At 47.3% G+C, this 13,132-nt stretch overlaps 1 protein-coding gene and 2 long non-coding RNA genes across 6 annotated transcripts in view; 2 read left to right on the top strand and 1 right to left on the bottom strand.

The window, feature by feature from the left end:
* The window catches only part of RAD51D (RAD51 paralog D), a 17,550-nt gene extending 15,478 nt beyond the window's left edge, over positions 1–2,072 (top strand). For all 3 annotated transcript variants that reach the window (XM_072779521.1, XM_072779520.1, XM_072779519.1), the window contains 2 exons: positions 1,187–1,351; positions 1,505–2,072. In XM_072779521.1, coding sequence (XP_072635622.1) covers positions 1,187–1,351; positions 1,505–1,588 — 249 coding nt within the window. In that variant the 3' untranslated portion in view covers positions 1,589–2,072. The remainder of the gene's footprint in view (positions 1–1,186; positions 1,352–1,504) is intronic.
* LOC140606313 (uncharacterized) overlaps positions 1–13,132 on the bottom strand; it is an 18,355-nt gene extending 5,223 nt beyond the window's left edge. For both annotated transcript variants that reach the window (XR_012008655.1, XR_012008656.1), the window contains exon 1: positions 12,863–13,132. This is a non-coding gene — a long non-coding RNA (uncharacterized lncRNA). The remainder of the gene's footprint in view (positions 1–12,862) is intronic.
* LOC140606314 (uncharacterized) lies at positions 8,747–12,710 on the top strand. The gene is made up of 3 exons (XR_012008657.1): positions 8,747–9,988; positions 11,278–11,446; positions 12,527–12,710. It is a non-coding gene; the product is annotated as an uncharacterized lncRNA (long non-coding RNA).

Genomic DNA, 13,132 nt, shown 5'->3' with positions numbered 1-13,132 from the left:
AGTAGCAGAAAGAGAGGGAGCACGAGCTAGGGTGGGCTTTGGGCAGAGGGAGAGGGAGAATCAGACTCCTTGCTGAGCCAGGAGTCCAACACGGGGCTCAATCCCAGGCATCCCGGGGATACACACATTTTTAAATATGTAGGTATGATATCGCTGAATTTCCAGGAAGGTCATACTAATTTCTACACCCACCAGCAGTGTTCTTTTGTACTTAAGTTGAGTTCTAGGGCTTCTCTCTCCTGACTTTAGGATGTACGTGATCTGCTTGTGCCCCTGCCCCTGGTTGGAGGGCTGGTGGGGAGAATCTCATTAAAAGGGTGCCGTAAAGCTCAGGTTGCCTGCCCATGACTATCCTGGGCATAGTAGAACTGACTGACCAGACTATGACCTCCCTTTCAAAGCTCGCACGACTCCCCTACACACAGATGTGCTCCGTGACACAAAGCACGGGGTGCATGTGGCTTCAGAATGCCTGTCTGGGGATGCCTGGGTGGCTCAGTGGTTGAGTGTCTGCCTTGGGCTCAGGGCATGATCCTGGTCCCAGGATCGAGTCCCACATCCGGACTCCTTGAGAGGAACCTGCTTCTCCCTCTGCCTGTGTCTCTGCCTCTCTCTGTGTATCTTTCATGAATAAATAAATAAAATATTTTAAAAAAAGAAGGCCTGTCTGCTGGGTTGGGGATAGGAGGCGCAGGCCCACCACTGGCTTCCCATCAGCAGAGTGCATACAGCCCTGCTTATTCCCAGACACATGCCTGTTACCTTCTGCTGTAATCAAGCCTGAGACATTGTGATTTTTTTTTTTTAAGATTTTATTTATTTACTCATGAGAGACACAGAGAGAGAGGCAGAGACACAGGCAGAAGGAGAAGTAGGCTCCATGCAGGGAGCCCGATGTGGGACTCAATCCCAGGACCCAGGATCATGCTCTGAGCCAAAGGCAGACAGATGCTCAACCACTGAGCCACCCAGGCATCCCAGACATTGTGATTTAGTGGAAAAAGTTAAACACAAGTGAGGACCCAGGGGGCTAGTTCCAGAGCTGCTGTCAATAACTTTGAGAGCCTTGGAGAAGTCATTTCTCTGTGCTGGGCCTCAGTCTTGCCACTTAAAGAATGAAAAAGCAGTAGGAACAGATGTCCTCACACTAGCATTATCAATCTGGAAATCTTTGATTCTGCTTCAGGTGACCAACCACATGACCCGAGACAGGGACAGCGGGGAGCTCAAACCTGCCCTTGGACGCTCCTGGAGCTTTGTACCCAGCACCCGGATTCTCCTGGACATTGATGAAGGAGCAAGAGCATCAGGCAGTTGGCGCAGGGCGTGTCTGACCAAATCTCCCCGTCTGGTGAGCCTGCCACAGGGGAAAGCTGGGAATCTGGGCCTTTGAGGGTGTCTGCATGCCCAGAATTCTTGGATGCTGAGAGTTGGCAACCAAAGAGGCTTTCTGCTTGGATAGCTTAACTCAAAAACTTAACCCTTCCCTCCTGTCTCCTTCCAGCCAACAGGTTTCCAGGAGATGGTTGACATTGGGACCTGGGGGCCTCCAGAGCAGAGCCCAGCGTCACAGGGAGATCAGATATGACTGTGCTATTGATTGGGAAAGGGAAGGGCATCGAGCGCCCCACCTCTGCACACAGTGACAGCTGCTGTTCACTGCCACCCAGCACTGGGGACTAGGGTTGAAGCTCCTGGGCTGGGCAGAGACGGCTCTGTTTCCTCAGCTGCTCTTTCTGTGGAAACAGAGCTACCGGTGAGAGAAGATGCTATGGTGGAAGGACACAGAAACTCATGCTGGTGCCAAGTTTTCTTCCTTGTTTCTATCCTGTTTCCAGTGGGGACCCAAGTTCACTCTGAAGAGGTCTGCTAGTGACCGGACAGAACCCGGTGTATCACCATCATCTCCATGCTCCATCTTCATGCAGTGACTGAGCTGGGAGGCCTCCAGCTTGCTTCTGCTTTTCCTTCTCTTTTTTATTTTGCCTTTTTCCACCTGTAAGATGGGGCGCCCTTTTCCCCAGCTTTGTCTTTGAGTTACTGGGTGGAAATAAATTCAAAGCCCTTCTTTATCTATGTTATGCTCTTAAAAATATGAACAGGAAATTCCTGGAGCCCCAGAGCCACCTAATTTCCCCCCCAGAAGGGTGTTTTTCAGTTTCCCTCAGTGAGGTTCCAAAGAATGGTTATTCCTTCTTTTCCTCTTGCTGATATGGTTTCACACACCTGCATGCATCACTGTGACTAGGTGAGACCATGAACTCGCTGTAGTCCCAGGGATATAATTTAACAGGAAGGGAGAATGTGGCCACAGTGAATCCAGCTACTTGTTTATTATGCACATGCCCTGTAGGGCCCCTCCACAGTAGAGAGTAGCCAGAGGTGCTGAACCATGGCCTTGCCCATAAACAGACAGAGGAGAATTTGCACAGTAAATAGAGCCAGCTGGGAAAATTGATGCTGGCGTAAATAATACATGGCAAATCTAGTCCTTTATGCAGAAATTCATTGCTAGTGGCTCCGAGATGCAATATAATTACCCTTCTCTTCCTGCCAGCTGTACCACAGCCTGGTGCCCTAGTGTATGAAATAACCCCCCTGTCTGTTAGTGGCACTGTGGCCATCCATCTGAGAGCTGTAGCCCTGGCTGGGGTAGGGGAAAGGAGGACACCAGGGGAGGAATAATAAAAGGCAAAGTAGAAAAATGAGCAGAATTGTTCACTGACCACATTTTTTTTTAAAGGAAGGTCGCCTTTTTTGGTTAGAGAGCCTGTCGTGATTAATTAGTTGTGTCTTGGCTGCAGGAAGAGGGGGGGTCAGAGTTACAGGGGGAAGATAGAACATTAAGATGATGAGCATAGCAGAGAGAGAAGCAGGAAGCATTGAGGGTTGGGAACGAGTGGCAAACCGGCTCCAGGGTAACTACCTGTGTTGGGGAGCCTGAGACTGGGGAAACCTTGGCACTGCTGCCTGCAGAGGGGATCCCAGGAGAAATTAATCTTCTGTAACCTCATACCATGAATGGTTGGTGTATTTCCGCAACCATAGTAGGAAGCAGTACATTAAGCTAGGCATGACAAATCCCTGCCACTCCTACCATTTGGGTATTTTGAGCCCATGGAGGCCTCACCAATCATCCAAGCATTCATTCTTCGTGGAACTTGGAGTGTTTTGCAGTTTTTCTCTGCATGGCACTCCAGGTAGTCATGATCTGCTAGTTGGGAGTTGGCATGTGAGGTGGAGCCTGGCTGCCGTCTCTTCCACAGGCTGATCTACCATGTTTCCTGTATGTGGTGAGTTGGGACCCTGGAATATGAGAGGCCTGTAAAGGTCGTGTACCCTATCCTGTCATTTAACAGAGAGGGATACTGAGGACCAAAGAGGGGCAGTGACAGTCCCGTGGCACTCAGGACTCCTGATTCCTTTTTTTTTTTTTTTTTAAGATTTTATTTATTCATGAGAGACACACAGAGAGAGGCAGAGACATAGGCAGAGGGGAGAAGCAGCCTTCATGCAAGGAGCCTAATGCGGTACTTGATCCTGGGACTCCAGGATCCTGCCCTGAGCCAAAGGCAGACACTCAATCTCTGAGCCACCAAGGCGTCCCAGGACTCCTGATTCCTAAGCCAGGACTCTCTGAGTCTCCATGTTGCCTGTAGTTTCCCATGTGTGCAGCTGTCTTCCCACTGGGCACTGACTCCAGTCAGGATGCCATGGCCATCACCTAGGTGGCCTCGCTGGCCATGGTAAGGTGCCCCATTCACTGTGCTCCAGACCACCTGTGACATTCCTGTAGGACCTTGTCCCTCACAGCTTACTCCCTCCCTGGACTTTGCTGTCAGACCAGGGCTTTATCTCGTGCTGCCTGCTGCCCCTGCAAACCATTGCAGGCACACTGCACTGAGCAGTTCCCCTTACAGGCCTCAGGCCAGGCTGACTCTCCTGTCCAGGTGTGTCTTGCTTCCTTTGCTTTAGTGTCTGCTTCTATGTCCAGTGCACATCCATCCTAACATCCTCCCCCCCTTTTTTTTACATCCTCCCTTTTAATGCATGAAGTATGATCTATATAGACTAACCCTTCTCTACCACTCATCTTTGTGCACTTGTCTGCCCATGCCCATGAGCTCAAGATCCATTTCCTTAAATATTTTATTTACTTGTTTGTCTATTTGTTTATTTATTTGAGAGAGAGGGAGAGCACAAGGAGGAGAAGGGCAAAGGGAGAAGCAGACTCCCCACCTAGCAGAGAGCCTGATGCAGGGCTTAGTCAGAGGAACTCAGGATCATGACCTGAGCCAAAAGCAGATGTTTAACCAACTGAGCAACCCAGGTACTCCAAGCTCAAGATCTATTTTAAGAGCTCCCATGTCAATTTTTCTTTTGTTCTTTCTATAGTCCGGGAACTCAATAATGGTTAGCTATATGAATGGCTTCATGGGCTTTCATGCATTTTAAAGATGGCAGAGGAGGAATGCAGGAAAGATTTTCTCTTCATCTAGATAGTCATTGAACCCCCAAAGTATCTTCTTTTTTTTTTTTAAGATTTATTTATTTATTCATTCATAGAGAGCAAAGAGAGAGGCAGAGACACAGGCAGAGGGAGAAGCAGGCTCCACGCAGGAAGCCCGATGTGGGACTCGATCCTGGGTCTCCAGGATCACACCCCAGGCTGCAGGCGGCGCTAAACCGCTGCGCCACCGGGGCTGCCCCAAAGTATCTTCTTATGTACCTTTATACAGAGGACTCTTGTATTATTATTGATATTAGACAAAATTAATGTTGAGTCCCCACTGCAGGCTAGCACTTGATGACTTTAAGTGAGGCACTTGAACTCCCAAAGACTCTCAGGCAAAAGGTCCACGTATCATTGAGGCTGCTATCCACTGCAGGCTGTGGACACCTGGCTTAAAGAGGCTTCAACAATAAGGACATTATCTCTAGTTACATGAAGTCCAAGGTTGGCTCATTCAGGGCTCAGTGTGAAGGGATGTAAGGCCCCTTTTACCTTTCTAGTCTGCTCTCCTTTTGTACTGATTTTGTCTTCAAGCTCATTCTCCTCATTAAAGCCTGGGTGTCGCCATTCTGAGCATGAATCCAGACATGACAATATCTACTGGCAGGAACGTAATCTTTGCATCCTTTTAGTTAAAAACTCAACTTCCAACCACAGCAGACTTACCTCATGTCTTCCTGAGGTAAGTGTTGCTTCCTGAACCCACATCTAAATCACAGCAAGGGAAATTAGTCTGTGATTGGCTCAGATCAACCAGAAAATAGCCCTGGAACTGGGGCTGGGGACAGGCTTTCCTTAAGCATGTGCTATGGCCATTGGAAGGAGATGGGGGTGTTACTAGAAAGGATGGGATTGTGTGGAGGAATTGGACATCAAGGGCAACTGCTAGTGCGTGACATAGTCCAGAAAGCAAGTTTATTAAGGCTGTCCTGTGCTTCCGCCCTTTGTACACATCTCATTTAGATCTTAGGATGGCCTTGTGGCATGGGGAATCATTCCATTTTACAGACAATAGGAGCCCAGCAGGGCTGAGAACATAAGGCTAATTGGCAGCACCAGAATCCAAACTCGAAGTCTCATTCCAAACCCTACTTCTTTCCTTTTTTTTTTTTTTTTTTTTTTAATTTTTATTTATTTATGATAGTCACAGAGAGAGAGAGAGAGAGAGGCAGAGACAAAGGCAGAGGGAGAAGCAGGCTCCATGCACCGGGAGCCCGACGTGGGATTCGATCCCGGGTCTCCAGGATCGCGCCCCGGGCCAAAGGCAGGCGCCAAACCGCTGCGCCACCCAGGGATCCCCCCTACTTCTTTCCATCCTCATGCTGCCTTCAGCTCTGAATATGTAAATGTTTTGATAAAATTCTTTTTTTTTTTTTTAAGTTTTTATTTATTCATGAGAGAGAGAGAGAGAGAGGCAGAGACACAGGTAGAGGGAGAAGCAGGCTCCATGCAGGGAGCCTGATGTGGGACTCGATCCTGCGTCTCCAGGATCAGGCCCTGGGCTGAAGGCGCACTAAACTGCTGAGCCACCCGGGCTGCCCTAAAATTCTTTTTTTTTTTTTTTTTTTTAAATATTTTGCCCAGGGATCCCTGGGTGGCGCAGCGGTTTGGCGCCTGCCTTTGGCCCAGGGCGCGATCCTGGAGACCCGGGATCGAATCCCACATCGGGCTCCCGGTGCATGGAGCCTGCTTCTCCCTCTGCCTGTGTCTCTGCCTCTCTCTCTCTCTCTGTGACTTCATAAATAATTAATAAAAATTAAAAAAAATAAAAAATAAAATAAATAAATAAATAAATATTTTGCCCAGATAGTAGCCAAGGCTACATATCTTGACCTTTTCACAGCTTAGCTCACCATAAAAAGCTGGATCAGAGATCTACTTTATCAGTTCTTTCTGATTTCCTCTGGGGAATTTATGAGAGAATGATATGCACATGGAGAAAGATTTCACTGGTATGAAAGTGAACTGGAGGGGTACATGGCTGGCTAAGTTGGAAAGGCAAATGACTCTTGATCTTGGTGTCGTGGGTTGGAGCCCCACACTGGGTGCAGAGATCACTTAAATAAATAAATAAATAAATAGGGCATCCCAGCTGGCCCAGCTGTTTAGCGCCACCTTCAGCCCAAGGTGTGATCCTGGAGATCCGGAATCGAGTCCCATGTTGGGCTCCCGGCATGGAGCCTCCATGAATAAATAAATAAAATCTTAAAAAAAAAAAATCTGAATAAAAAACAATGGTCGCGGGATCCCTGGGTGGCGCAGCGGTTTGGCGCCTGCCTTTGGCCCAGGGCGCGATCCTGGAGACCTGGGATCGAATCCCACGTCGGGCTCCCGGTGCATGGAGCCTGCTTCTCCCTCTGCCTGTGTCTTTGCCTTTCTCTCTCTCTCTCTGTGACTATCATAAATAAATAAAAATTTTTAAAAAATTAAAAAAAAAAAAAACAATGGTCGCAGGCAGCCCCAGTGGCGCAGCGGTGTAGCACCACCTGCAGCCTGGGGTGTGATCCTGGAGACCCGGGATCGAGTCCCACGTCAGGCTTCCTGTATGGAGCCAGCTTCTCCCTCTGCCTGTGTCCCTGCCCTTTTCTCTCTGTCTCTATGAATAAATAAAATCTTAAAAAAACAAAAACAAAAAACAATGGTCGGGGCACCTGGGTGGCTCAGTTGGTTAAGTGTCTGCCTTTGGCTCAGGTCATGATCCTCAGGGTCCTGGGATCGAGCCCTGAATCAGGCACCCTGCTCAGCAGAGAGTTTTCCTCTCCCTCTGCCCCTGCCCCTGCCCCTGCCCCTGCCCCTTCCCCTGCTTGTGCTCTCTCCCACCCTTCCTCCCCACCTCTCAAATAAATAAATAAAATATTTTTAAAAAAATGGTCAAAACAATAGTCTGTGTGTCCCAGAGATGTGAACCAGGAGGAAATAAGGGATTTAGAAATGTGCAGATCCCGCTAGGTTTTTGCTGTGTTCTGGCATGGAATTGTACTGGGTAGAGTTAATATTGTCCAATGAGGTGTGTTGGGGAAGGGCATTGGAGAAGGCTCTGTGATGCATGGAGCTTAAATTAGAGCTGGTTATATTATTCATCAAAGATTATCCTCAAAAAGGTGTTTTTCTCATTTTTTTCTTGTCTTATTGCACTGGCTAGACTAACCTCAGATTTTTTTTTTAAGATTTTATTTATTTATTCATGAGAGACACACACACACAGAGAGAGAGAGAGAGAGAGGCAGAGACACAGGCAGAGGGATAAGCAGGCTCCATGCAGGGAGCCCAACGCGGGACTCGATCTAGGGTCTCCAAGATCATGCCCTGGGCTTCAGCTAAACCGCTGAGCCACCTAGGCTGCCCTAACTTCAGATATTAAGTCAAATAGAAGCACCCATAGCCATCACCCTGGTCTTGCTCCTGACTTTAGTGTGCTGTTTCTAGTATTTTATCATTAAGGTGCTGTAGGTTCCCTATCGTTACCTTTTATCAAGGTGGAGACCTCATTGTGTCTCCTGTTTATCATGGAGAGGGAGGCCAGGTACTGGCTGTTACACTGGCCATACACACAATTCTCTCTCTCCCAGTTGATGGAAGGTATGTGTGTTCTGGGGCTATACAGCTGTACTTTATGTGCTGCACTAGTTTGAATAGCCTTTGAACCCTAGCTTTTCTCAGCCCCCTGTAGTTTCTGGGTATAACAGCCTTAATTGAAACCTAGGTTTTGCCAGAAGACAATGGGCCTATGGGGAAAAGGATACAAAGTCAAGGAACAAGATTTTTTTATATCTCAACTAATTCAGTCTTATCTCTGACACTTACTTGCTGAGTGTCACTGGATGAATCACTTAGACTCTTTAAGTCTTAGTTTCATCTACTGTGAAATGGGGAAAATAATGCCTGCTGTATGGGGTGCCTGGGTGGTTCAGTTGGTTAAGTGCCTTTTATTTTATTTTACTTTATTTTTTTATTTTTATTTTTTTTATTTTAAAGATTTTATTTATTTATTCATGATAGTCACACAGAGAGAGAGGCAGAGACACAGGCAGAGGGAGAAGCAGGCTCCATGCACCGGGAGCCCGACGTGGGATTCGATCCCAGTTCTCCAGGATCATGCCCTGGGCCAAAGGCAGGCGCCAAACCACTGCGCCACCCAGGGATCCCTTATTTTATTTTTTTATTTTATTATTTTATTTATTTATTTTATTTATTTATTTATTTTTAAATTTATTTATGATAGTCACACAGAGAGAGAGAGAGAGAAAGGCAGAGACACAGGCAGAGGGAGAAGCAGGCCCCATGCACCGGGAGCCCGACGTGGGATTCGATCCCGGGTCTCCAGGATCGCGCCCTGAGCCAAAAGCAGGCGCCAAACCGCTGCGCCACCCAGGGATCCCTATTTTATTTTTTTAAATAAATTTTTATTTATTTATGATAGTCACACACACACACACAGAGAGGCAGAGACACAGGCAGAGGGAGAAGCAGGCTCCATGCACCGGGAGCCCGACATGGGATTCGATCCCAGGTCTCCAGGATTGCGCCCTGGGCCAAAGGCAGGCACCAAACCGCTGCGCCACCCAGGGATCCCATGCCTTTTATTTTAATTTTTAAGATTTTATTTATTCATGGGAGATACAGAGAGAGGCAGAGACATAGGCAGAGGGAGAAGCAGGCTCCCCATGGGGACCTTGATGTGGGACTCGATCCCACTGGGATCATGACCCAAGCCAAAGGCAGATGCCCAACCACTGAGCCACACAGGTACCTCAAGTGCCTTTTATTAAAAAAAAATTATTTACTTATTTTCAAGTGAGAGCGAGTGAGCAAGAGAGAGCCTCAAGTGTGGGGAGGGAAGGGGCAGAGAGAGAGGGAGGACCCTGGGATCCTGACCTGAGCTGAAGGCAGACACTTAACTGACTGAGCCACCCAGGTGCTCTGGAGTGGCTGACTTGATTTCATCTCAGTCATGATTGTGGGATCAAACCCTCCTCAGGTTCTATACTAACTAATCTAGGAGAAGGCTTGAGGATTCTCCCTCTCCCCCTGCCCTTCCCCTTTCCCTTTAGAGAGATTTCTCTCTCTTTCAAATAGATAAATCTTTAAAAATAAACTAATGCCTGATGGATAGTCATATGTAAGCACCAAATACTTTTCCAGGCCTATAATGGGTTTTAATCTCATATCATTGTGGGGCTTCTGATGCTTGGGAGGTAATAGCAACAGCTTCCTTCTGTCCAGGTAAGGCCAGCTTCATGGTAGTGTGATCAGTGCAATTGCACAGAGCCCTGTGCTGACTTTAATATTTTACTGTTGCCATATTGAAATTCTTTTTTTTTTTTTTTGTTAAGATTTTATTTATTTGACAGGGAGCACTAGCAAGGGGAGTGGCCAGCAGAGGCCAAGGGAGAAGCAGACTCCCTGCTGAGCCCAAAGCGGACATGTGGACATGCGCTCCATCTCAGGACCCTGAGATCATTACCCGAGCCAAAGGTAGATGCTTAACCAACCCAGCCACCCAGGGGCCCTCATCCTGAAATTCTTAATACTTTTTGAACAAGGGTCCCATATTTTGTACCAGGCCCTGCAAACTGTGTAGCCAGTCCTATCTCTAGGAAGGAGCAGAACTCTTGTACTGGTTCTTATCTTTGAAAAATACCCTACCCCTGATTTCTTAGGGAATAACTCCCTTAGAGAGTTACCTCCTGTAGAAAAATTGGAATTAGCATCTTATGTCTGCTTATCTCTGTTCCATTCTGGGGTAATCTACACAGCCTCTTTCAGAAAGGAATACTTTATATTTTACATAACTTATTAGGTCCAGAGGAGTTAAGAGGGACTGGTGAAATGGAATGATGATTTGGAGTTTTGGGTAAGGAAAAGATTTAGGCTCAAAATGCCTTACGTGTCCATTATACTTGGACAAGGTAATGTCTCTGTCTCATTGGTAGAATCTGTGTTGCAGGGGAATTATATTTTCCTTCTTGGTAAAATTATATGTCTCAGGGGAATTTAACAGGTAATTTGTGTACAGTACCTTTCACAGAGAGTCTGGCACATAGTAGGTGCTCAAGCACCATTAATTCTTTCAGCCCTTGCCAGAAGTAACAAAAATCAGGGCCCTAGGACTTGGTATGCTGCTGCCAATAATAGAAATAATATGATTTATTTTTTCACTACTGTTTGGGGAAAGGCATGTGCTTCATAAATATGTATTGGAAAGTACTTAGTAAATGAGTAGAAATAATAAAAATATGTCAAAGTAAACAGCTCCTATAAATATGTCACTTGGTAGACAAATTAGTGTTTTATAACTACTAAATACCATTGCTTGCCGAAAAGGATTTTAGATTACTTGCACAATGGGCACATTATTGAGTGCCTCTGCAGAAGGACATGCTAAAGATGAAAAATAGTGATGGTGATAATGTTAAAGGTGGAGAAAGGAGAAATGTGGGCAAATGCAGCTCTGAGACCTTCTTGCTTCAGTGATAGGCACATTATTTAACAGCATTCTCATGATTTAGCTGTAATGTGGACAGAGGGCCCGGGGGAAAAAATGACCTCCAGAGGATGTCATGAATCTAGACTCTAGTCATTGGGTCCAGCTAGTGCATTGAGTGTTCTTCTGTTTGGGACTGAGCACTCAGCTTGTAAACTGAGCTTACAAGAACATCTCTGGTCTCACCCCATCCTTGTTCTGGGCCTATTAACTTTCTATGACTATAATTAACGCTGAAAGGAGGAGAGATCAGGTGGAGAACGCTGTGCCTTAATCACAGGTCACAAATCCATTTCAAAAATGAGAGGATGAACAATGTCCTGACATCTCAAGAGGAAAGGAATCAGAGGGGAAAATAGAAGACAATGCCTCCCTCCATGGGGGGAATAAAGCCTCGGAGAGAAGCAGAGAAGACAAAATTCCATCAAGGAAAGTTACGAAATAGCCAGGTAGGAAAAAACATGAGGGTCGGGAGTCCTCTAGGCTGCCTGTCTTTCCATGAGTTACTGGGGGTGGAAAGACCTGGTGTCAAATTTCAGCTTGGCCTTTTTCAAACTGTGTGGCTTTGGGTAAATTACTTAACCTTCAGATATTCATTAATAACATGGGAATGAGGGATCCCTGGGTGGCGCAGTGGTTTGGCACCTGCCTTTGGTCCAGGGCATGATCCTGGAGACCCGGGATCGAGTCCCGCGTCAGGCTCCCGGTGCATGGAGCCTGCTTCTCCCTCTGCCTATCTCTCTCTCTTTCTCTCTCTCTGTGACTATCATAAATAAATAAGAAAATTAAAAACAAACAAACAAACAAAAAAAATCATGGGAATGATAGTACTCAGTTTGCTGGGTTGTGAAGATTAGAAATACTTGTGGAGGGGATCCCTGGATGGCTGAGCAGTTTGGCGCCTGCCTTCGGCCCAGGTCAACCCTGGAGACCTGGAATCAAGTCCCATGTCGGGCTCCGGGCATGGAGCCTGCTTCTCCCTCTTCCTGTGTCTCTGCCTCTCTCTCTCCGACTGTGTCTATCATAAAAAAAATGTGGAGGGACAGTCCAGGTATATAAATGATAGTATCTTTTTAAGAGAGAGAACGAGCACAGGGAGAGGGAGAAGCAGACTCTGCTGAGCAGGGAGCCCAAAGCAGGGCTCTCTATTCCAGGATCCTGAGATAATGACCTGAGCCAAAGGCAGATGCTTAACTGTCAGAGCCACTCAGGCGCCCCTAAATGGTAGTATTTTTATGTCATTTTTTTCCCCGCCTGATAGTCCTTATATTGAAATACAAATTGCAAAGAACAACTGTGGGAGGTTTCATTGGAACCTAAAAGCAGAAGAAAATTAAGTGTTAATAGACATGCTCTGAAGAATTATTAAGATGTATATTATTTTCATAACTAGGTATTTTCTTTGTCCACGCTGGCTAACGATCCCCATGCAACCCTGGTGCTTTACAGGTTACTAAGCACTTCTATGTGCATTAGCTTATATCATCCTCACAGCACCCGCCTCCTAACAACCATACCAATTGTTTCAGGGATGAGGAAGCTGGAGTTCAGAGGCGTTAAGTACCTGCTGAAAGGTACGCAGCTGATGACTGCCCGGGGTGGGCTCCTGAGCACATTCTCCTACCAAGGCCCTCCTTTGAGCACTTTCCTCACTCTCCTAAGGTAAACGTAGCTAGCCCTGGGGGTTCAGACCTGGAAATGCTAGACGAGGGCGGTGCCAGCAAGTGAGTGGGACAGGCATGGGTTTTGAAGTCTTACACACCTGGCTTCTAATACCTTCCAGCTACGAGACCTCGAATAAGCTAGTGAACCCTGGTGGGCCTGGGTCTCCTCCATCGTGGTCTGGGCAACCATCACCTGCTTACCGCATTGTCAGAACCGGGAGATAGGAGTGAGGCAACTCGCAAACTCTTGCGACGAGACGAGTTCAGGGATGTTAAGGGACTGGCCCAAGGTCACCAAGCTGGACCTCCACCTGGCTGAGCCCCGGACCTGGACTCCAGCTTCTCGCGCAGAGTCCGGTGACCAAGGCAAGGAGGAGGAGAGGACGCCCTGACACAGGGCAACCGACGGCTGGGTCGCCGCCCCGCAGGGCTCTGGTCCCATCTCGGCCGGCCGGGCCTCCGGCGGCCTCA

The sequence above is a fragment of the Canis lupus genome, chromosome 16 (assembly GCF_048164855.1).
Source record: "Canis lupus baileyi chromosome 16, mCanLup2.hap1, whole genome shotgun sequence".
Taxonomy (NCBI): Eukaryota; Metazoa; Chordata; class Mammalia; order Carnivora; family Canidae; genus Canis; species Canis lupus.
Note: the sequence above shows the minus strand (reverse complement) of the source record. Positions and strands in the feature narration are given on the sequence as shown.